The sequence below is a fragment of the Sebastes umbrosus genome, chromosome 7 (assembly GCF_015220745.1).
Source record: "Sebastes umbrosus isolate fSebUmb1 chromosome 7, fSebUmb1.pri, whole genome shotgun sequence".
Taxonomy (NCBI): domain Eukaryota; kingdom Metazoa; phylum Chordata; class Actinopteri; order Perciformes; family Sebastidae; genus Sebastes; species Sebastes umbrosus.
In genome coordinates, this window is record NC_051275.1 from 784,905 (window position 1) to 808,611 (window position 23,707).

Sequence of the window (23,707 nt, forward strand, 5' to 3'; positions counted from 1 at the left end):
TACTGTTGTATTATTCTTACCTGCAACACCCTAAATCCTTACAACGTATTGTGGTAAAGTCAGCATTTTAATACCACTAATATATACAGTAGTAGTGGTGGTAACCAAAGAAACCCCTTAAACAGGTTTCCACATGCACTGTATTGTTAAAAATATGTCTTCAGATGAAAGTTTCATGTGTTTTTGAGCTATTTGCCCTTCAGCCAAATAGATATGAAGCACAGGTCCAAACAGTCAGGTCATCAAACTGAATGTAACCGGAGGCCTGTTCCCAGAAGCAGGTTCTGGTATGACAACAAATAATCATATAGGCTATGTCAACAAAACACAAAACATGTATCCAGTGTGGAAAACAGTTCATATTTATTTATAAAAATACTAAATGCTACATTTCATTTACATGATCTGAAAGCACTGAGCTGTACAACAGCAAACAAGAGCACCATGTACTAGTGACTGTCGTCAAAGTGAGCTGCAAATATTCTTGCTATTCTTTCAGTCTCCTTCTTCATGGACGACGGGGACATGTTGGGACGCTGTCGAGGACCTCTGCGATGTGGAACGCTGTGGAGCGGAGGGCTCGGCTCCTACAGAGATCAGAACAGAAACATGCCTGCAGTGTGAGAGCTGCAGCCAGTAATGAGCCTAAGAATAGGATTTTCTATTGTACTCAAAACAAACAGGCGTACTGATTAGTCAAAGGGTAATTGAATGGGTTTGAGGTGTGGAGTAATATGAGTGACAGTTCAAACAGAGCAAGCCTTTGTTTGGTTGATTGTCATGTAGATTGTTGAACTGGTCACACATCTGTCTGTAGTTTAATCTGCCGATCAGCAACATGAGACTAGTTGGAACCGGTTCTTTAAAAAGGTCTTTCCTGCAAAGACAGACACACCTCCCACTTCAAGCTCCAGCACTTACACATATCTCCACACCCTCCTTGAAACTGGATCCATATATAATGGTGTGACGTATATATGTATAAATCCCCCCCAGCTGACCTGTTTGACTCTGTGGAGTACTCTGGGTAAATGTGCATAATATTAATACTCTTCCTGAGTTGTGCAGAATATCAACAATGATCGATTTTTATAATGATACCATCAGAATAGAATAGAGTCAACTGACATAGATCCTACATACAGCAACTCGGTCAAAGCTGATGGATGAATGAATGTAATCAAGGCAGTTAAACTCAGCCTCCTAGTAGATGAAGTTAAGATGTTGAGGCCCACTGAAACAGACAAGAATCCAGGTGCTTGGACCTCCTGTTTTTATTTGATCATGTAAAGCAAACTAACCACCTTGTGAAGTTGAACTCGTGATGTGGCATCTGGAAAACAGAACCACCTGTTACCAGTATGGTTTAGTTGTGCAGCAAGATGCCTGAGCCCTGACGGTTAAGGAAGGGTTCAGGGCAGAGGAGTGTTTTGTTCTTGCAATAAAAGCAGCCACCGCATGCCTCTGGTTACATCACAGCAGTGTCCTTAAATAGATCGTACTGGAGGTGAAAGATGGGATACAAACGCACACAATTCTGTTGATCATAAGACTGTTCAAACTACTTTCCCAAACCTAAAGGCTAGGGACACAACATGCTAAGGAAAAAACATTCACACTGCAATAGACTGAATGAGGGCAGATAGATGACACATTTTCCTTTGCAGTGTAAACAATGAACAGCAGACTTACTCCTGATCCTATAACAGTATGTACAGCATCTATTTGAAATATTTGTCAGATAGTGGGTGGGCCCCAAGCTGCTGCAAGTTCAATTATACTGACCTTAGTTGGAACTGTACACAGTGTCACTATCTTTGACTGCTCTCTGTTCAGTATGCGTCATGGGAAGCGTAAAGTGTTCTATTAATAACCTGCATTTGTATGGCAGTTGGGTCCTGATGTCAACTAACTCTAAATTCAACTTTGTTCAATGTCTTATTTGTCAAAGAAATCTCTAAAAGTTGGAACAAGTAATACATTCTTCCAGAAGGACTGCATGTAAACAAAGAAAACTGCTAAAATGAAGCGGTTCTAATTCAAACCAGGGAGGGGAGTGAAAAGTACAGGGGGAGAGAGAGTGGCAGAAGTAGAGTTGGTGGCAAATACTCACAGGGTCACTGGTCGTCTGGGAGAAAGAAGGAGCTAAACGTATGACTCTCATCGATGCCTCCAGTTGGTGAGAGGGGAGGAAGAAATTAGGGACCTCCGTGGGGACCGAGCTGAATGTAGAATGTTAAAAAAAACACAAATACAGTATGATGGTATCCTACAGGCCAGTGAAGATCAAAGGTTCATGAGATTAAGTTAGTAAATGCCAAAAAGGATATTTGAAAGGAGCAATATGTAGCGCTGACAGCTAGTGTTTAAAATGGGTAACCATTGGAGCCGTGGCCCGTCTCCTCCAGTGGGACTGATAGCGGTTAGCGCACATTTTTGCAATTTGAGGGTTACCTTCTGGTAATTTCAAAGGAGAACAAACTGGCTGTAGCATTGTTGTCAGAGAAACCAGTATTTCAATTTAACATGTTTCCTTAATCTCTGATGACATATCATGGTCATTTCATGATTTATTACAGTAAATATATTACATATTGGTCCTTTAAAACTCACCTAATATAACATCAAAATGACGAGCAAAGACCGTGTTTGTGATTTTCATGGATCTCTGCAGTGTCTCTCAGCAGGAGGTGTTTATTACCTTAACATTATATGTAGCACCTGTACAGACGTTCCGTTATGGGAGTGTCTGTGTGTGGTTCTTCCAGTCTTTCTTGTCTCTGTACATTCATGAAGTTGATTAATAAAGAGACAAAATTCACGTAAAGTCTTCACTAAACTCAATTTGCATCATTCCATCGACTTCACATGCAAAGTCTGAACAAACGGTTACACTAAACAGCTTGAAACCACATCACACCATGAAGCAGTGACAGAGGGGGGCAGCTAGAATTACCGGCCCGCCTCGCCATTGTATGCGTCCGCCAACCAGTGAAGTTGCAGTTTACATCCATGTCTGTCACGTCATCATTTTATCCTGTCAGAAGTTTAAGTGAAATTCATCATTAGCGTTTGAATTCTTGAGTTATGGCCAAAAACTTGTTTTGTGAGGTCACAGTGACCTTTGACCTCCAATATCTAATCAGTTTGTCCTCGAGTCCAGGTGGATGTTGGTGCCAAATTTAAAGAAATTCCCCCAAGGTGTTCCTGAGATATTACGTTCTCAAGAATGGGACTCACGTGAGAACACAGTGACCGTGACCTCCAAAATCGAATCACTTCATCCTGGAGTCTAAGTGGAGAAGAATGTCCTCAACTCCACTGAGTTATCGTGTTCACCAAAATGAGACGTACGTACTTATGGACAGACGAACGGGCGGACAACCCGAAAACACAATGCATGAGGCATAAAAAACTGCATGTTGAGCACACTGAGTGTTAGAACAGGGAAGAAAGGACATTGAAATCTTCCTACTAGCTGAAGGACAATTCACTGGCTGAACTAGTTTTACCATGAATCTTTGACCTGTGATGATCATCTAAAAGAAATGATAACAGCCTGACAGACAACAACAGATCAAGGATACGGTTGGAGTGGAATGTCTGGATTGTCCAGGGAGCATGAAGCATCGTGGGTATCTGTGGCGTGCAGTGTGGTGGGTAATGAAGCTCCGTCTCCTGACACCTCGTTGGGCTCGTTTGCTCGTCTCTCATCTAAAGCTTGTAGTGTCCTTTCACCATCTCTCTCTGTGTCTGAGGCGTCTTCTGCTGATCCATTAAAACTGTCACTTCCTTCTCGTCTGGCACATTTGTGTTCCCCACTACAGTGACGACTTCCAAGATTTACCATCTGCCTTTTCTCGCCCTCATCTTCGCTCAGATCCGGCTCCTCTGGTGCCTCCAGGCTCTCCAGAGAAACCAGGTCGGGGTCTGACAGGATGCTGGTCCAAGGACTGGTTTTGTCTGTTAAAGAGGTCACCTCATTGAGAGGCCTCGGCTTCACCACAAACTCCTCGTAATCTTCATCATCATCAGCTTCCTCATCTTGTGTGCTGCCTGCCCCATCTTCATCTTTATCTGTTCCTTCTTCAAGTCCTCCTTCTTCTTCTCCTTCGTTTTCATCCTCGGACACAGTAACCTTATAGTTTTGTCTGTCCATTTCTTCCTCTGGCTCAGAGTCAGTATGGTCTTCAGACATCTTTGGCAGTGGCGAGTGCAAAGGAGAATTTGAAGCTCTGCGTGGACTGGGGATACTCTCAGGGATAGTCTGAGGGTTGTTGTCTTCAACAGGGGAAGTTGTTGAGCTTCTCTGGGGGTCTGAGGGAATCGTTTCGAGGTGGGGTCCTCGTAGACCTGGATGAAGAGGACAATGAAGAGGATCAGGCTTATTCTTTCATTCTACTATCTTTGTTTGTCAGTTATCATTAAGCGTTTTTTTCTTCCACCATCCAAGGTCCAAGTGTTGGTAAAGTCAAAAAGCACAACTTGTGGTGTGGTTTGACTTGTTTACGGCTTAAAAGTAAAGTTATCATAAACCCATGTCGTCCATGTCCAAAATTGACAGCAATGATATGACAAATACTGTACAGCTGCAACAATTAGTTAGAATTATTCAATTAAAGTAGATTATATGATAAATCAATTAATAGAAAATTAATCAGCAGATATTTTGATAATCCATTTATCATTTTTGATATTTTTCAAGCAAAAGAATGTCCAAAAATATAGTTTCCAACTGTTTGAGTTTTGGACTGTTGGTCAGATAAAACAAGCAATTTGAATACATCACCTTGGATATTGTAAAGACTACACAATAAATTGGTTAATCAAGAAAATAACCTGCAGATTAATCAATAATGAAAATAATTGTTAGATGCAACCCTAAAGTACCGTATAATAACTTATCATATAATAACTATAAATAGCACTTGCGGTTATAGTGTGACAGCAATGCAGTGCTCACTTTATTCCATTAGTTGACATGTCAGCACCACTGGGCCTTATTCAGAGGACTGAAGAAGTCAGAAGGTACAGTGATGCCTCCATTTATGGTTAAAGTGTGAAGCTACACAGCAGACTGTGTCCACAATGAACTCTGGGTCAGCTGCCAACGTTGGCTCAACTAGAACAAACTTTAACTGCCAACAATGCTCTTTAAATGGTAGTATGGCTATATGTTGGACATTTTTTAAAAGAAATGTACCATCCATTGTTCCACTTTTAAATTGATAAAATGATGATTTCACTAAAGAATATTGATGGAGAAACGTTGCTGGTAATTTCAGGCCCGTTAAGTGGATCCCCATTAGCATGTGCAAGAGCTCACCACTGATAATATTGTTGACTTGTCCAACTAAGTGGTTGGACTTGAGAAGAAGCTGACGTGTATCTGTCTCCGTGTCCCTCTGTTCCTCATGCTCGGTGTGACAGTCCTGCTCACTCGCAGACGGGAAAGTGGGAGTTGAAAGCTTACGGCTGAAGTATCTCTGGATGTTGTCCAGCTCACTTAGTTTTTTCCTGTAAAAACAATGATGCATAGTCAAAGCTCAGGTTTTAAAAAATAGCAAACAATCTGTATAGGGCTGTATATGTGAGGACTGATACCTGAGTGCTGAAAACAGCAGCGAGCTGGAGGGACTGATGTCAGCAGCACTGCTGCTAAAGACAGAATGAGCTGCTGTCTGCTCCTGCAGACTCTGATGGTAAAGACGGACTTTGTCCATGTGCTCAAAGTGGCGGTCACTCTCACTGGACCTGAACAGATGTAAAGACGATGAATATATAATAGGGCTGTAAATCAATTAAAATATTCAGGAATGTCAGGATTAATCGCATGATTGTCCATAGTTAATCAGGATTAATCGCATGATTGTCCATAGTTAATCAGGATTAATCGCATGATTGTCCATAGTTAATCAGGATTAATCGCATGATTGTCCATAGTTGATCAGGATTAATCGCATGATTGTCCATAGTTGATCAGGATTAATCGCATGATTGTCCATAGTTGATCAGGATTAATCGCATGATTGTCCATAGTTGATCAGGATTAATCGCATGATTGTCCATAGTTGATCAGGATTAATCGCATGATTGTCCATAGTTGATCAGGATTAATCGCATGATTGTCCATAGTTGATCACGATTAATCGCATGATTGTCCATAGTTAATCAGGATTAATCGCATGATTGTCCATAGTTGATCAGGATTAATCGCATGATTGTCCATAGTTGATCAGGATTAATCGCATGATTGTCCATAGTTAATCAGGATTAATCGCATGATTGTCCATAGTTAATCAGGATTAATCGCATGATTGTCCATAGTTGATCACGATTAATCGCAAAATAATCACACATTTTTTTATCTCTTCAAAACGTACCTTAAAGGAAGATTTGTCAAGTATTTAACATGGGAGTGGGTAAATATGCTGCTTTATGCACATGTATGTATATATTTATTATTGGAAATCAATTAACAACACAAAACAATGACAGATATTGTCCAGAAATAAATAAACCCTCACAGGTACTGCATTTAGCATAAAACAATATGCTCAGATCATAACATGGCAAACTGCAGCCCAACAGGCAACAACAGCTGTCAGTGTGTCAGTGTGCTGACTTGACTATGACTTGCCCCAAACTGCATGTGATTATCATAAAGTGGGCATGTCTGTAAAGGGGAGACTCGTGGGTACCCATAGAACCCATTTACATTCACTGATCTGGAGGTCAGAGGTCAAGGGACCCCTTTGAAAATGGCCATGACAGATTTTGATGACATGGTGAGTACCAATGGATTCCTTAGGTTTTCTAGTGTTATATGATAACAGTAGCTGAGCTTCCACAACCTAAAAACCGCGAGTTGCACTCATGCGTTAAAGAACTTAGTTGCGCTAAAACGAATTTGAGTTAATGCGTTATTATCTAGTTAACTTTGACAGCCCTAATAAATACAGTGGTAGACTGTAAAAGCTTTTTTCAGCATGTGGACGTGCTTTTTAAATAATGACGGAATGTAATGTGTAAGTGTTGAACAAACCTTTCAGAAAACAGCCGGTCCGTTTGGTCAGGTGATGAGATCTTCTGCTCGGGATGTCGGCTGATGTGAGAGGGGAAGCTGCTGTATGTGGTTGTGGTGTGGTAGCTGAGAGGCAGTGCCTGGAATAAAGTTGGCTGATAAAACACATTCATCATTATTCAAATTAGACATAAACAAGTTGTTTGGTTACCCTATGTATGAATACTTTCTCTCACCGATGAGTTTTTGGCAGCTTCTTCATTCACATTTTTTCTCTGTCCTCGCAGGTCTTGGACCCCCCTTAGTGGAGTGATGGACACTTTGAGCTGGCCGTGACACTGACCACTGAAGTCTGTGATGTTGTACCAACCACACACTGACTGGAACCCACACACTAAGGGGGACAGGTCTACAGAGGCAAATCCAATCACTCTCTCTGCTTCTACGGAAGTAAAAAAAAACGAGTGAATTAATATATCAAACACATCCCTGTGATATACGTCATAAAGTCAAACTGCTTCCTGTACCTCCTTTGTGCCAGACTTTGAACACGAGAGACTGTTGTGGATCGACCAGTAGCTGCTTTGAAAGCCTGTTAATTTGAAACATCATCAGCCTGATATTTGATGATTATGATTGGTTCAGTGTACGATAGATATCCTCAAAAATTGAACTTAATGTCTGTGATATAACTTGACCTGCACTCATGTTGATGGTCCCACACAGGGCAGTCAGTGTTGGCTATGACAGCTGTGGACACAGGTACAGCAGAGTCTGCGGTGATGTACGAAACACAGCAGCATGGTGACCCATCACTGCGCTCTGCTAGAGGACAGCCTGCCAGAGAAACAGAACACACACATCATTATTAACCCCCTGAGACCCGCTGACCAACTTTACCATCTTTCTGAGGCTAGAGTGAGGCTACAGATGTCATATGAAACTAGAAAACCTAATCCATCTGTACCAACCATGTCATGCTAGCTTGGCAGGAAGGAGGCTCAGTAACGCTCTAGTTAGGCTACATTTTGGCAAGGAAAAAATGGCATGGCCATTTTCAAAGGGGTCCCTTGACCTCTGACCTCTGACCTCCAGATATGTGAATGTAAATGGGTTCTATGGGTACCCACGAGTCTCCCCTTTAGACATGCCCACTTTATGATAATCACATGCAGTTTGGGACAAAAAACTATTGCCTATTCTAAAATGGTGTATCTGAATATTTCTGCATACTGGGGTCCCTAAATAGTCTTAGAATTACAGGTATCACTGTAAAGCTGAGACTCTGGTGGATCCAATGAGCCCAACTGTATTCATGTGTGATGATGTTAGTCCCCATAGGAGACATTTCATTGTACTGAGACCATTTCTTTAAGCTTTACCTCACTGTATAAAATGACCTATGGTGACCTCTAGGATAATCACAGCCTCATGAAACTTTACAACCACAAACTAGAGACCTAGAGCATTCAGAGGATGGATGGATCATACTAGAGACCTAGAGCATTCAGAGGATGGATGGATCAAACTAGAGACCTAGAGCATTCAGAGGATGGATGGATCAGACTAGAGACCTAGAGCATTCAGAGGATGGATGGATCAGACTAGAGACCTAGAGCATTCAGAGGATGGATGGATCAGACTAGAGACCTAGAGCATTCAGAGGATGGATGGATCAGACTAGAGACCTAGAGCATTCAGAGGATGGATGGATCAAACTAGAGACCTAGAGCATTCAGAGGATGAAGGGCTTTCCTAGCTACATTGACAATAAGGGGGTTTCTAAGCAGTTTCCAGAACACAAGTGCCTCGCCATCCATCACTGAAAAATGCAATTCTTGCAGAAATCTCCAAATGTCAAACGTTTTTGATCCCAAATCACAGCATGGCTTTTTCTATGGTGTTCCTCAAGGTCTTGGTGTATTCATGTGGTATTTTGGAGGGATTACTGATAATTTTTTATCAACTCTTGAGCGGTAAAAAATAGTTAAATTTAGCACCAAACCTGTGTAACAAATGCTATCAACCAAAAAATTGCTTATGAGACATAATAGAGCATGTGAATGGCCATCATATACTTTCATATTATAATGTTCTAAGTCCTTATACACTTTCACAATTTATTTTAATTAATTAATTCATGTTTATTTCTGATGAACAACTTGACCCTCAGTGCTTAGCTGCATCTCAAATTAATCTTCAGGTTCCCAGCTTTCAGATGATGTACACCACTTCTATGTGACTAATACTGCTGACCTGCTATCTCCCCTAAAGACCCATGATACATGTACCCCCCTAAAAAAGACAAAAACGGGTCTATTGTGGGTCTCGGAGGGTTAATGATAATGTTTGTTTAAAAAAACAAAAACAGGTGGAGGTGGAAAAAGATTTCAGGTCACAAACTCACCCTTCAAATTCAGGTGCATCGCCCGATCCACTGCAACAGTAACAGGGAAAGATTCATCCATGCTCATTTCCGTGTGCTGCACCGATGTGATGTCTGGAGTTGTTCTGGAGGACTTATTCTTGTGTCTGCTTTGAGATGTTTTGGGTGTAGTGGGCGAGGGGGGTTGATCGGATGCTTCCACCTCTTCTGATAAGAGCTCCACCTGGCTGTCCGAGTCCACCTGGGTGTCAACTCCAGCAGGTCCCTCCGCAGGGACAAAGCCTGCTGTCAGGGTGATGTGCACCCGGAGAGCAGCCCCTTGTAGATCTGCTGCTGAGCGTCTGAACAACGGATACACTCCTGCAAAACCACTAAACTGTGATTACACTAAGAAATACAGCCATGATACAGCCATGATGATACGCACATACACCAATTGGTTCGCTGACAGGGGTAATAGGCATCTACCTCTATTATATTTTATCTAATTATTACTTTTTTCTGTTAGTAAGGCACAATCTTCTGTGAAATGTAAATTTGTATTATATTACAGATTGTTTATTAAAAATGTATAACTATTATTCTTATACTTTGTATGATCTCTCATGTGGAGAGTTGTTGCAGTTGTTAAAAGCACAATAAAAACAGTGTAAAAAATGATTTTACTAAAGCAACAATAATCAGTTAATTTATAACACAATTAATATTGTCTTACCACTAAGAGTAAGCTTCTGCTTGGGCGTCTTCGCAAGAGAGGACAGATCGACAAACGCTGAACCCACCAGTCGGTCCGTGTCTCGGGGTCTTCGAGTTTTGTCTTTTGTAAAGGCAACCCATACCTGGACCTCCAGCCTCTCCTCTCGAAGATACCACATCAAGGGCTGAGTACTCCTCAGCTCCACAGTTCTACTTCCCTGAAAAGGCACCGTGGCCTGGCCTCCCTTCTCAACAGAGGGGTGTTTCATCTGGGAGCAGAAGGCCTCCTGGTCGTAGAACTTGTACCTGAAGTAGCAGTAGGTAGAGCGCTCAAGCTCACTGAGGCCCGGCAGAAGCAAGCAGTGGACAGGTAGCCACGCTCTATGCATCGAAAAAGTCAATGACATTTTTCTCACGCTGTCCCCCCTAGCTTCTTCCTCATCTTGCATTTCATTCTGGGCCATTTCCCAGCTCAAACCCTGAGCATCTTTAATGACTCCTTCCCTGTCTGAGTGGTGGGCAAAGTTGACAGAGATCTCCAGGCCCCCGACCAAGATGTGCTGGTGCTGAGAAGAACTTGTGTCCTGAGGTAAATATACTCCAAACCAGCCAGAAATACCTTTATGGTCAGAAAAGAAACAAAAATGACTATGTGTTTGTCAGAAAATCTATTTGACTCAGCAGTCACTAAGAGAGCAGCATACCTGTTCTTTTATGGATGAGATCAGCAAGAGGTATTTTCACTGTGCCCAACATCACATCCTTTGGCTTATGAGTGTGCACTGCTGCAACAAATAGCACAAAACTAATTAGTAACTTACAGACAAATATTAACTAACAATAAAACTAAATACGTGCAAAAATACTGCTTCTATAGAAGATTTTTTTTAACAAAAGGTAAGTTGCGGAACAACATGATGTATTCACCATATTTATATACAACTTTGAGCAGCTGTTAACAATAACAAACTAATTATGTGGACGGATTTAGTGTTCATTTGAATGTATCCTGTACATATTTTTATTAAAGGATAAGCTGGATAAAAGTGGGAACACTGCCTGTTCAATAATAAAAATATCACTTGCATATAAGATGCTACTGCAAAAACAAATAATATACATTCCAATATATACATTTATGTAAAAACATTTTCATTAATAGGTAATTGTGGTAAATAAAACAACCTTTGCGACTGTCTCTGTTCCAGACAGTGAAGACAGCAGAGGCTTCCTCCAGCTGCTCCGCCAGGCTGCAGGTTTGTCCACTGCTCCTCTGAGACAACAGATCGCAGGACACCTCCATGTGGTGGTCGAACTCCGGGCAGAAGGTCCGGGCATTTACGCGGGTGCACCTCCTCTCAGTCTCAGGCAAGAAGGAGAGCTCCACTGTGACGTACGAGTTCACTCCCACACCGGCAAAGTAGCTGAATCTTTCATCTCGTTCTGATAAAACCCTGAAACAGAGAGGCAGAAGCACAATAGCAGACTGAAGACTTTGGGGCATTATAAATATGTATAGACCATCTCAACAGAATTGCATTGCTAGGCACCAGCTTGGGTCCGTGTTTACTTCCTGTCAGCGGGTGTCATTCACATACACTGCAACAGGAAATGAACTGGGACACATTTGGAATGTTTAAGTTTACAACTGTGAAATGATCTTTAATGAAGAAATTAGCAAATACTTTCAGCATAAGTTTTGAGATCTCTGCTGCTGAAACACTTGCCATCAGACCAATTAATGGAGCTGGATGTCATTTCAATTGCTCATCTCAAAACTACCCCTATAACAGCATTGTCTCTTTCAATGTAATTAGACTAGTGGCAGAAGTGGCAGCAGTGAGAGCTCTAACTCGGCAAATAAAACATAGACAACATTAACTGATGGCTAGCTGGCATGACCCGATACGACCATCTTAAAGAGTAACTAAATGTCTTATTTCCCCTTGAACGACCGCCCTTCACAAACCCAGAACCTGCCTACTTGTCATCCCACAATAAAGAACAGTTTCACAAATATTTACCCTAGCAAACACAGCTCTCTAAACAAAGACAACATTTTATGATTGACAAGAGAGATTCCATTCCATTAAGACAAATAAAGCTCCCAGGAGGACAGTGGTAGTGATGTACCTTGCTGCAGCCTGCAGACCAGATGCTCTGTGCACTTGAACCACAAGCGTCACAACACGAGAGGCAGCTCCTTTACCAGTCTGACCTTCGGGTCTCACAGGTCGGTGCTTGTACCGAATGCACACATCTAGTAAGCCTGAGAAACACAACAGATCAGTCACAACATTTAAGATACTACATGTGTAATTGCAGTAATATATTGACATTACTCTGTGTGTCTGTGTACCTGAGGGCTGAGGCTGATGTCCTGTGGGACTGTCTGTCCTGGGAATCAGGGGCAGGGAGAACATTTGAGCCTCGTTGGGATGCCGTCTCTGCATGGTGACCATGGCACACAGTTTGGACAACGGAAGCATTCCTTTGGCCACAAGCTGGTCTCGAACGTTTGGATAATAATATCTGCAGAGACATACAAATCCTTTATATGAAACCAGTAAGTATTAAGCCATTCTAAGTAGGGTTGTTAAAGTCAACGCGATAATAACGGGTTAAGGCAAATTTGTTTTAACGCCACAAATTTCTTTAACACAACTTGCGATTTTTAGGTTGTAACGCGCTCGTTTTAAAAGGGACTGTTTGTAACTTCGTACACGTATAAATCATTGCGGGTCGGTGTCCCATGCACGCTCGCGTGTGGCTACGCTGTTCAGACTCCAACACAAACTACACGGACGCACCAAAACCGCAAAGTTGTATCTAGTGAAGCCCGTCTTGCAAAACGGTGTTGGCCGCAGTCGGAGGACGTGGGGGAGACCGTAGCTTTGGTCTCCAGGGCCGGAGTCTCTGCTGTACTCTGCTCCTCTACCTGCTTGCCTTCACTCACATACCACGCTCGTTCTCGCTATTTCGCTCCACTCTCACGTGCATGAGCGCACACTACACACTGCAGAAGAGTTTAGCTCTGAGAATATCTAGTGAATGTACAGTGGATGTTTTCTGCAGCTCCCCCAGACCAACAGAGGTTTCCCGTGTCTTGTGAAGTGACGGGGCTCCACAGAGAGAAACGTTATTGTCTCCGACCAAACTCCGGTGTCTCCCCTGTTCCCTCCGGCCGCGGTCGGGAGGCTGAGGCAGGAAAACACAGTATCAGCATTGATTCATGGAGAGACCTCCGTCTGGTCAGCTAACATTACTGCCAAGCAGCTGACATATAGAGTGATATTGTGCTTTTAGCTGACGTGTGTCGCCTCACTGTTTTGACCGATGCTCGTTCATGTCTATGTAGAGCGAGCGCGAGCAACAGGACGCTGACTTTCGTTGACTTAACGGCCACAGGTGTCGCTGTTAACAAGCAATTTCTGATTCTTACAAACAGTCCCTTTAAAGCTAGAGTGAAGATACCGGTATCATATGAAACTAGAAAACCTGTCCTTGGGTCCGTACAAGTCCTTTGTATGTCCATACAAGTCCTTTGTATGGACCAATACAAGTCCTTTGGTACCAACCATGTCATGATACTACCTCGATGCAAAGGAGGCTAAATAAGACTCCAAAACCGTCATGGCCATTTTCAAAGGGTTCCCTTGACCTCTGACCTCCAGATCAGTGAATGTAAATGGGTTCTATGGGTACCCACGAGTCTCCCCTTTACAGACATGCCCACTTTATGATAATCACATGCAGTTTGGGGCAAGTCATAGTCAAGTCAGCACACTGACACACTGACAGCTGTTGTTGCCTGTTGGGCTGCAGTTTGCCATGTTATGATTGGAGCATATTGTTTTATGCTAAATGCAGTACCTGTGAGGGTTTCTGGATCAATATCTGTCATTGTTTTGTGTTGTTCATTGATTTCTAATACTAAATATATACATACATTTGCATAAAAGAAGTATATTTGCCAACCCCCAGGTTGATAAGAGTATTAAATGATTAAATACAAATCTCTCTTTAAGGTACACTTTTAACAGATACAAAATTTATGATTAATTTGCGATTAATCGCGATTAAATTAGCCTTAATTCTAAGCTATGAAATTGCAATTAAAAATTGGATCAGGATTTATGCACAGGAAACCTGTGACATTTTTGCTGTAATGAGTGTGTGTCAGTTTTTCCAGTTAGAGAGTAACAATCACATACCTACACCACACGTCAAACTGGACACCCCCTCCACTGCTTAGGCCTTCACTTGAAAGAGAACTGAGCAGCAGCCTCTGAACAGGAACTCCATCAGGAGCCAGAAGCACATGAGTCTCAGTGTGGCCAAACAGCGGATCAGGGACACAGAGAGTTGTGGTGGTACGAAACAGCTTCAGGTTCACACCTGTTGGAGATGACGTACAGTACATCTATCAGACTGACGCAGAGGGAAGAACAACTTCTTGGGATATTCTTAGGTTGAAGGTTTTATACAATAAAATGGCCTGCCTACTCTCTGTGAGGTTTTGGTCGACTGTTGCAGCGGGGTCACCTTCCTGACAGGGGAAACTGTACTGGACGTAGCAGTCAGCCTCACCCCACACGGTGGACTGCAGAGGTGTCAGCCCGTTTACCTTCTCCACTCTTATCACAAACAGATGCTCTCTCATAGTATCCTCTTGTGCTGCAATCAGCTGAGGGGGAGACACAATAGTGAAAGGAGGTGAAAGGGTCTTGACAACCTGTCAGCACAGTCGGTGTGTACTCTTCACTTATATGAAAAGGAAACAAAGAAGACATGCACTTGGTTGAATGTGACATTTCTTAGTTGACAAACCTTCACGCAGGCACACACACACACACGCTTCACACATTTTCAAAGTACTTTAAATATCTAAATATAAGCAGCGTCACACCTAGTTTACTCACTAAATTATTGTCAATATTTTTAATAGTGTAGATTTTTTTCTTACAGTTTTAGTACTTTATTGTGCATCAGCAAAACTTCCCAAGGAGCTTTCTAAGAACAGCCTTGGAAGGTGCTGCTTACCTACAACTCTCTGCTTGACAAGAACACAAACACTCAAAAAATGCTTGGAGCATTATGTAACAAAGATGAACACAGACCTTTGTTTGTGAGTGAGGATGGTGATCAAGCAGATGAACTGGTCTCACCAGATGATACAAGCTGTCGTATTCCTCATCCCTTGTGCGCTGCAGGGCAACTATCTGCTCTGATTGGCCCAAAGCCAAAACAACCTTGAGGTTCCCTTGACAACTACCTGAGGACACATCAATGACTGGCATGTAGCAGTCCACCCCTAAAACAGGGTACTGCGCCTGGAGCAGAAGGTGGGCGATCTTTGGATCTCTACAGGGGAGAAAAACAGAGAGGAGGGTTACTGGTCTCACACACAGCCTCACTAGGACTGGTACATTTTAATCCACATTTACAAGGTGTGTGTAGTGAAATGTCTTGTGGAAAATTCCTGGAGTTTCATTTATAGAAGTCAAGAAATTGAATGTTTGTAGAATAAAAGATCACTAAATATTCTATTTGGTACCATAGCGACTCCCAGAGGACAGGTTCAATAAAAGAGGGTGTGAAGGATCCCTTTAAGCCTTTTGCCTGCTCTGAACTCACAGATGTGTTTCTAATTACTAGGGCTGCTACTAATGATAATTATCATTATCAATTAATGCTGTTGGCTATTTTCTTAATAAATCATTTGCCTGTTACAATTTCCCAGCAGCTGAAGTTGTCGTATATTGCTTGTTTTGTCCGACAAACAGTCCAAAACCCCAAGATATTCAATTTACTGTCATAGAGTACTAACAAAGACAACAAATATTAACATTTGAGGTCAGAACCAGTGCATTATTTGTACTTTTGCACGAAACAACAACTTCAGATTAATCGATTATCAAATAAGTTGCAAATTAATTTCAATCAAACAAATGACAAATGAAAACAAATGACTGATTAATTGACTACTCATTTCAGCTCTAATTTTACCATGGAAGTTACCACTATGTGAAATATTTAGTAATCATTCTGTGTCAATTCACGACTTATTCAGCCAATTTTCTACTGATTTCTGGTCAAAGGATTTTAAAAAAAATGTTGTCTTTCCACAACTTGCCTAAATGACATGTAGAACTGGTGGAGAGGTAATTTAACAAGACCAAGGAGTCGATCCTGCCCTGAACTTCCTGTCTTCTGCCACACCTCGATTACCACCACATTATTCTTCATCCGCTCCAGCAGCTTAGTTGTTAAGGCCACAGGAGTCACCTGAAAACAAGGATGGAGTCAGTGGGATTCTGCATTTACAACATAGGAGAATCAGCTATTTTTGTAGTCTAATCAAAAATGAAGATGTGGTTAGAAGACTTGATCTCCTGGGCTAACCTGAACAAAGTTGAAACAGGGATTTGTCCGACCCCAGCTGATGACAGATCTCGCCGTCTCATCACACCAGAGTTTACAGTTCAAGTACACGTTTGGAGCCTGCGTGGGCCCACAGGTGAAGTTCTTTCCATCTGGCACCATGAGTAACGTATGCAGCAGGACCTTAGGGTCCTCCTCCACCTGCTGCCGTGATTTGTGAGGAGATGTGCAGAGGCCGGGATGGGGAGAGGGTTTCTGAGGGCTCCAAACATTCAGCCTGGGATCTTTAAAAGAGATACCTGGTAGTTCCTCTCTGTCAGTGTCAACATGTTGAGATCTGGAGCTGGTTTCTCTCAGTGGACTGGGTAAAGTTTGTGAAGGCGATGTGTCTCTCTGAGCCAGCTTGCTTTTATTTTTTTCAGAAGCAAAATCTTTGTTGCCTGTAGCAAGTTCTAGTGACACCTGAGAAAACAATAATATTACTTCTATGGCAGTCATGTATAACAAATATCAGGCTTGCAAACATAAAAAGAAAAACGTATATACCTTGAGAGGTCCAATCTCCTGTGTTTCACTGTTTCCTTCCACGCTCTGTACGGGTATGATGGCAGACTGACTCAGCTGCTTGCACTGCAGCAGACAGCGCAGCGGGTGAACTGCCTTGCCGATGGGAACAGGCTTGCAACAAGAGAAGCCAAGGTCATCACCAGCACTTCATTCCTTTAGCTACTTTAATTAATTTCATTAATGTCTACTTGTGTTTCTAGGCATTTATTAAAAACAGGAAGTCGGTTTTATTTTTGATATGGAAGCTCTATTTCATAAAAGATCATATTAAGATTATTTTAGTGGTGCTAAATGATACCAAATATATATGACACCAGAGGCCTGTACTATGAAGCAGGATTTGGCATTAGCGAGGTAACTTCAGGGTTAACCTGTCATGGGCTTTCAGTCCTACGAAGGTGGATCACTTCTTACCGGAGTAGATCACCATGGTAACTGATGCTGAACACCTAACCTACTCTGGAGCAGGTTATGTTCCAGATAAGAGATCAACTCGTATAAAAGCACCTCCTACTGACCATGGTAATGGTAATATTACACAAAGACAAAGAAGTTGAAATCATAATCAGACTAAAAACAACACAGTTTAAACTGAAAAATGCAGGAATGACAGTTGGATTTATGCCGTGGGTGTTTACCGCTTTGAATTCTGTTTTTATATTTATTTTTTTACTTCCTCTTGAGTCTGTTTCACACCGCCGGAGAGGGGGACGCAGCTGAAAGAAGGTTGAAATAGTCATACAAGCAGTATCGAAATTAATGGATATAATGAGGTGTAATCCATCCATGCTTTACATATAGTAATGCTATTTATATCTAAACAACTATATCTGACTTTTGAGTGTTCCGTTAAAGTCTGTTAATTCACGCACTCATACATCGGGAGTTTTTTCTTTTGCCAGCTGTCCTTCCTGCATTTGGCAGCTTCAACTGTGTTACTTTTAGTCTGGATTATGTGTTTAACTTCTTTGTTTTTGTCTAATATAGTTTGCTCTTCCTTTATTAAATGTGCCGCTCTGTCTGTCTGTCTGCAGTCTGTAGACTTGTCCATGTCTGTGATTTGTTATATACTGCAAACACCTCGCTGTTCATGTGAACGCGCTCATAACCAGACTGAGAAACTCTGGGTTGATTTACAGAGTTGATAACCAGCGTCGTAGGACCGTTTGCGGGATCTCAGTTGTTAGGGTTAGTGAAGCCAGATAACGAGAAGATACCCTGGGTATGTTGAACTGGCTTCGTAGTACAGGCCTCTGGCCTCTGGTGCACGCAAACATAAATACACCCTGACAATATAAACATCCTAAATATTAATTTAAAACCATCAGAACTGTATTTTGCAAACAGATAAACATTATAATTTATTACTAGCAGAATAACTTACATCACAACAACTAAATTTAGGTAGACCCAAATATAAACCTTAGATACCCAAGAGTCAGTCAGTCACTGTCTTAAGCCAACCAATAGAACTCATTTGAAACAATCAAATGAGTACGTTTAGTCCAAAGCTACTTACTTTCTTTTGGTCGCTGTTTCGTGAGTAAATCTTGAAAATCAGATCAGTTCCCCACCATTTTTTAACTGTTGCTGTACTGAAGTGGACAGGAAACACAGAGTGCTGATGGAACTTGACTGCTAAAAAACACAGAAGAGTGTACAGTATGTCAGATTCAGTCACAAAAACAGTGTTTTTTCACTCAGGTGGGTTTCAAAAAAGCAGACTATAACAGGTCATACTTCCTCCTGTGACTTTACTGGCAACAGCCCTGGTCACCTCCCCATGTCCACCCTTACTACGATCATGTCGACTGGAAGTGGAGGCCGTCGGGAACACATACTCTACAAAATAGGTGCTAATGAAAAAGAGAGGAGATATCACAGGCTTTTGTTACTAATGACTGCAATGTTATTTTAAAATGAGATCAAAATAATAATTGTTTTGCCTACCACTTCTTGCTGGGTTAATTGGTCGAGGAGGTTTCCCTTTGCTAGAGGTCTTTCTCTGTGTGGTGGTTGGACTGCCTGTTGGTACCGTCAGGGAGTCGATGGTCACTTCACCAGTCGGATCAAACTCAGCGAAGTCAACTGCTCTGCACTCAGGCCAGGAGGCATACCACCAGCATCTGCAGACCGCTGAGGCTCCAAATTTGGACTGAACACAGACACAATATGATGAATAATGTCTTAAATGTACAAAACGTGGTATGGTTGCATCTCGTCTTTTCTCTGTATGTATATTGTATGTTTTGTCTGTGCTATATACTATCCTGGTTGCTTGTGTATCCCATATATCCTGGGGAATGTTTTATCAAATTGTTTATTAAGCTGCTCAATTTCCTTCTGCATTCTTTGTAACTGGCTTATTTATAGATTTCGATCGATTAGAGTAACTTAGAGATTCCCTTTCCTTTTAGAGTGGCTACCTTTGAAGGTGGAGGGATAAAAAACATTGGATGACACACACCACACCACACTCGATCTTCTGAAAGGAGCTTTTTACTGTCCAAGCTGAAGGAGGATGCTTACCCTCCACTAATCTTGGGTGCTGACTGCGCCAGCTGGTTTTTACTCAAGGACATTGTTCCTTCAGTGTTGTTTGGCCGGATATCTGACATCTGAAAGACAAGAATGACTTCAAATAACCCTCTGCTACAAAATCACGTACACTGACGGTTATATTACACATAAAACATGCTTTTCCCCCGACAATCATCAGAAAATCGTCTACTTACAGGAGTTTTGTAGAACAAATTTCCAGTAAGCTCTGATCATATTGTGGATCATTGAGCTCACTGTCCCCACACACACTGCTATGGCCAGACAGAGATTCAGGGAAAGAGCCATCTCCATCCCAGAGGGGCAGAGGTGACGTGTTTAAGCTAAACAGAAGAAAGAAAAAAGAAAAAAAAAGTATAAATGCTGTGAAAAAAAATGCATTTTCCATCACCTTTGGAAGTTAATGTATACTTAAGTACCTGCCGAGGAGCAGGGTCCACAGCTCTGTTGTCCATGTCAACAGGACAGTCCAAGTTGCAGTCTGAGACTACAGCGACATCATCAGAGTGCTCGAGAGTTGAATCGGCATGAAGAATATTTTGAAGAAACATCCCAGAGGGAGAAGGGAAGGGCCTGCAGGCAAAGGAATAAAGTATTTTAGACAGTGAATTAGAAGATGAGAGAAAACATGGCTGTTGTTGTTGTTGTTTTTTTTTTTACAAACTTTTGAAACACTAACTTGGAAGGTGGCAGGCTGTTATCCTTTGGGAGAGGCAGAGGGTGTCTTTCAGAGCCGGAGCAGAATCCATGTTACATTTCAAAGCTGATACGACCATAGCATTTCTGAGTTTGTTCCCACGCTCTAGAATAACTGAGATGAGAGAAAATGTTGGGTATTTGTTAAGAGCCAGTCAAATTTGTGCATTTCTGGTTATGTACATCTGATGTGTAGTCATGCTGCAACTAACCTGAGAGGATATTATTGGTCGTTTGACTTTTCGGAGATCTGTTGGTTGTCGGCATTTGATTCTCCAGTGACTCTTCTTTGTCTTTCTGGGCATTTTGGAAATATAAGTGGTCTTTCCCTCTGAAAGTATTACAGCAATATATACGGTAAGATTATATGCTCAGATTCAAACTTGCTATCGACGAGGTCTTATTACAACACGAAGGCATTTGATTATGAATAGTACCATCACAACAGCAACAACTTCAAACCTTGGAGTGTTTCCACCGCTGCTCCCGGCTGATTCTTTCCCACTGCCAACTGACAGCGTTCTGGGCTGCGAGGGCACAGTCAGTGAGGTGCCTTGCGGCACTTCAATGCTGATATCTGTGACGGGACCTGAGCTGCTGCTGTCATAGGCTTCTGTCAGAGGCTCCAAATTAAGGGAAACCTGAGGGGGTAAATGAGGGTTAAATGGTTTGTTTGTCAGTGCCACAATTTTAAATGGTGATAAGAGCCAGAAGTGGGTGATGGGAGATGAGTCCTAAATTACTGAATGCTCCCTAAACACTTTACAGAAGTTTTGAAAGGCATTATACATCTGATGTTTTAGGTTCTCGTGCCTTTAAAAGTTACTTGTGATACTCTTTGTCCTGACACAGTAAGGTCACAGTCAGCTACAACACAGCATCCCTGAAGTTGGTAGCGATTCATGGTCTTGCTTAAAGGCACTTCAGCAGGTCACATACTTGCCATAAGGAGAAATTCAAGTTTTCCTCCAGGTTAAGTGGAGTCTTCCTATTCACTAACTTCAGTGCACCAAACATTATTCCACAAATGCAGTTGGCAGGTCAATGTGAATTAAGGTTTCTCACCTGTAACTCTCCCAGCTTCTCAGATGTTGGGGATACAAGGGTGTAAAATCCACTGATGGAGTGTGACAGAGAGAGACGAGAGATGCCCGCGACCTGAGCCCGTGCGATCGGCAAATGATCAGGTTTTGTCAGAACTTCCAGCACAAGAGAGCTCATATCTGTTCATCAATGACAATGACGTTAGTGGCTGATTTTAAATAACATTTTAAAGGCAGGCATATCAAAGCCTTTCTTAGATACCTGTAAGATATGAGGTGAACTGCTTTGGCCCACAGCGGATGGGGAAGCGAGCTGTGATCTTGATGGGTCTTCTGTGACAGATGTGATCCATCTCTTGGAAAGAAGTGTGTCCCGTTGGAAGACTCTCCCCACCAGCGCAGCCTGACGAATATTGCAGACGGAGGCTTGTGAACTGTCCATAATACCCGACTTATCGTCACCCGCAGGAAGCATCTTAGCTGGCCTTCGACCAGAGGGGGGGAGGCTGGTGGCGGGGGACACATCGCTGGGGACTGCAAAGAGTTATTTTGATTACAACAAAAACACTGTAAGACACAAGACAAAACACTGTAAATACTAATGTCAAAGGTCACCACATAATGGGATAGGTAAGAGTGATATTTGCTGCAGCTTTTAGCTCGATGTTTGCTGGTCTAACAATCATTTACTGTACTGTTTACTAAGGCTGTGCAATTGCTTACTGACTTTTCTGCAGAATAATTATGATGATATGATCTTAACATGTTGTCTAAATCAATGATTTTGAGCATGCTGAAATTAAAACAAAATAAGTTACTAAAGTCTGTTTTACACACATGAGGTTTTATGTAATATATGTAACATTGAAACACAGTTCTTTTACATGTGATTTTGTAGACGTTCGTTATACTGCGATATACTGATATCTGAAAATATTCTTGTTAATATGGTGATACTACGGTTACTGTACCCTACTGTTCAGATGTGCAGAAAGATTACAAATGTATCACACTGCTTACAAGAAATAGCCACAGTCAATCCCTCTGACCTACTGTAATTATCCCCGTTGCAATATTTGACTTGAAAATCAATGAGTTATACAGATATTATACTACTGACAATATTGCATTAACCTATGAGTGTTTGAAACTATGAAAGCGTTCCCAGTCTGCTCACACTACCGCTATTATACGATGTTGATGACACAACAGTGCTGGAAGTGAAACAAGACAAGTAAAACCCCATCCTTGTAGTCAGGGTCTCAACAACCCCAGTATTGAATAGTTTGATCAAACTGTCTCACAATAACATGAAGTTATTAAGTCCCTTATCTAGCCTACATGGGCAGCAGCACTTCTCAACACCAAATCCCGAGACCTTTTAGATTACAGAGCAGCAAATACACATACAGGAACACAACATAGTGAGAGACACACTTCCACTAAACAACTGAGTCAAAACCTCATTCGTATTGACTGTTTTCTATTACCAAACAGGATATTTATACTTCGCTTTTAGCATCCTTTTGGCAAAACAGCACACAGCGTTACAAGTTCATTAGCTAATGCCTCCAAAGAGCCATGAACAACACTGACAGCACATCTCCAAACTACACAACCCCAGAGGACATGAGAGCAGATAGACCTCACAGAACATTAGCTAGTCAGCTAACAGACCAGCTAATGATGGGAGACTGACAGCTGACGCTAACAGCCAACAGCTACCAGAGGTGCTAACAGCTAGCTAAGCTAAGCTAACAGCTAGCTAACCTCTCTTCTTGCCGCCTCCAGCGGTGCCGGTCTTGTGTTTTCTGCTCTTCATCCTCACAGCTCAGTGAATGTCGGTGTTGACCGCCAGCCTGGAGCCGTTAGCCGTTAGCAGACATCACTGTTCTCACACTGCAGCTAACGGTAACTAATGATCCGTTTACAAGAGCTGCTTGAGCTGCACATGCACATACACAAACACAGACACAGACACGAGCGCGCGCACACACACACATCCAAACGGCAGCGCGCTAAACTGTCACCCAGCAACAAAGTCCGAACGTGCCGCCTCCGCTGCCGCTGCTTTTCACAGAGGCACTCTGGGAAATTGAGTTTATTTTGTTGTGGCGGTCTTGAAGTCCCGTGTCTGCAGAAATGACACTAGTTTGTACCACACACTTAGTGACAGCTACTTGGTGCTAACAGTCTCACACTTAGACAGGTTGAGCTCAGATTTAAACGATCATTTTGCCAATTAATTATTGCACCTATTCATATCATTTCTAGAACCAAATATGGTGGGATTTTTTTTTTAACCATAATAGGCCTAATGGTCGATATTATCGGCCCTACCGTATATTAAAT

At 42.1% G+C, this 23,707-nt stretch overlaps 1 protein-coding gene across 1 annotated transcript; it reads right to left on the minus strand.

Moving 5' to 3' along the window:
* Positions 1 to 339: 339 nt before the first annotated feature.
* c2cd3 (C2 domain containing 3 centriole elongation regulator) lies at positions 340 to 23,384 on the minus strand. The gene is given in 39 exon segments (XM_037774497.1): positions 340 to 587; positions 2,114 to 2,222; positions 3,588 to 4,353; positions 5,327 to 5,517; positions 5,605 to 5,754; positions 7,046 to 7,179; positions 7,261 to 7,466; positions 7,552 to 7,616; positions 7,723 to 7,861; positions 9,432 to 9,770; positions 10,126 to 10,725; positions 10,811 to 10,891; positions 11,292 to 11,560; positions 12,240 to 12,375; positions 12,466 to 12,638; positions 14,321 to 14,504; positions 14,613 to 14,793; positions 15,227 to 15,470; positions 16,243 to 16,394; positions 16,512 to 16,952; positions 17,037 to 17,168; positions 18,577 to 18,695; positions 18,798 to 18,913; positions 19,008 to 19,018; positions 19,021 to 19,118; positions 19,121 to 19,212; positions 19,587 to 19,675; positions 19,793 to 19,815; positions 19,818 to 19,952; positions 20,050 to 20,189; positions 20,296 to 20,338; positions 20,341 to 20,427; positions 20,525 to 20,643; positions 20,775 to 20,953; positions 21,378 to 21,535; positions 21,618 to 21,681; positions 21,683 to 21,856; positions 21,858 to 21,889; positions 23,126 to 23,384. Coding segments are annotated over 39 exon segments (6,561 nt in total). The 5' UTR covers positions 23,178 to 23,384; the 3' UTR covers positions 340 to 449.
* Positions 23,385 to 23,707: the final 323 nt, after the last annotated feature.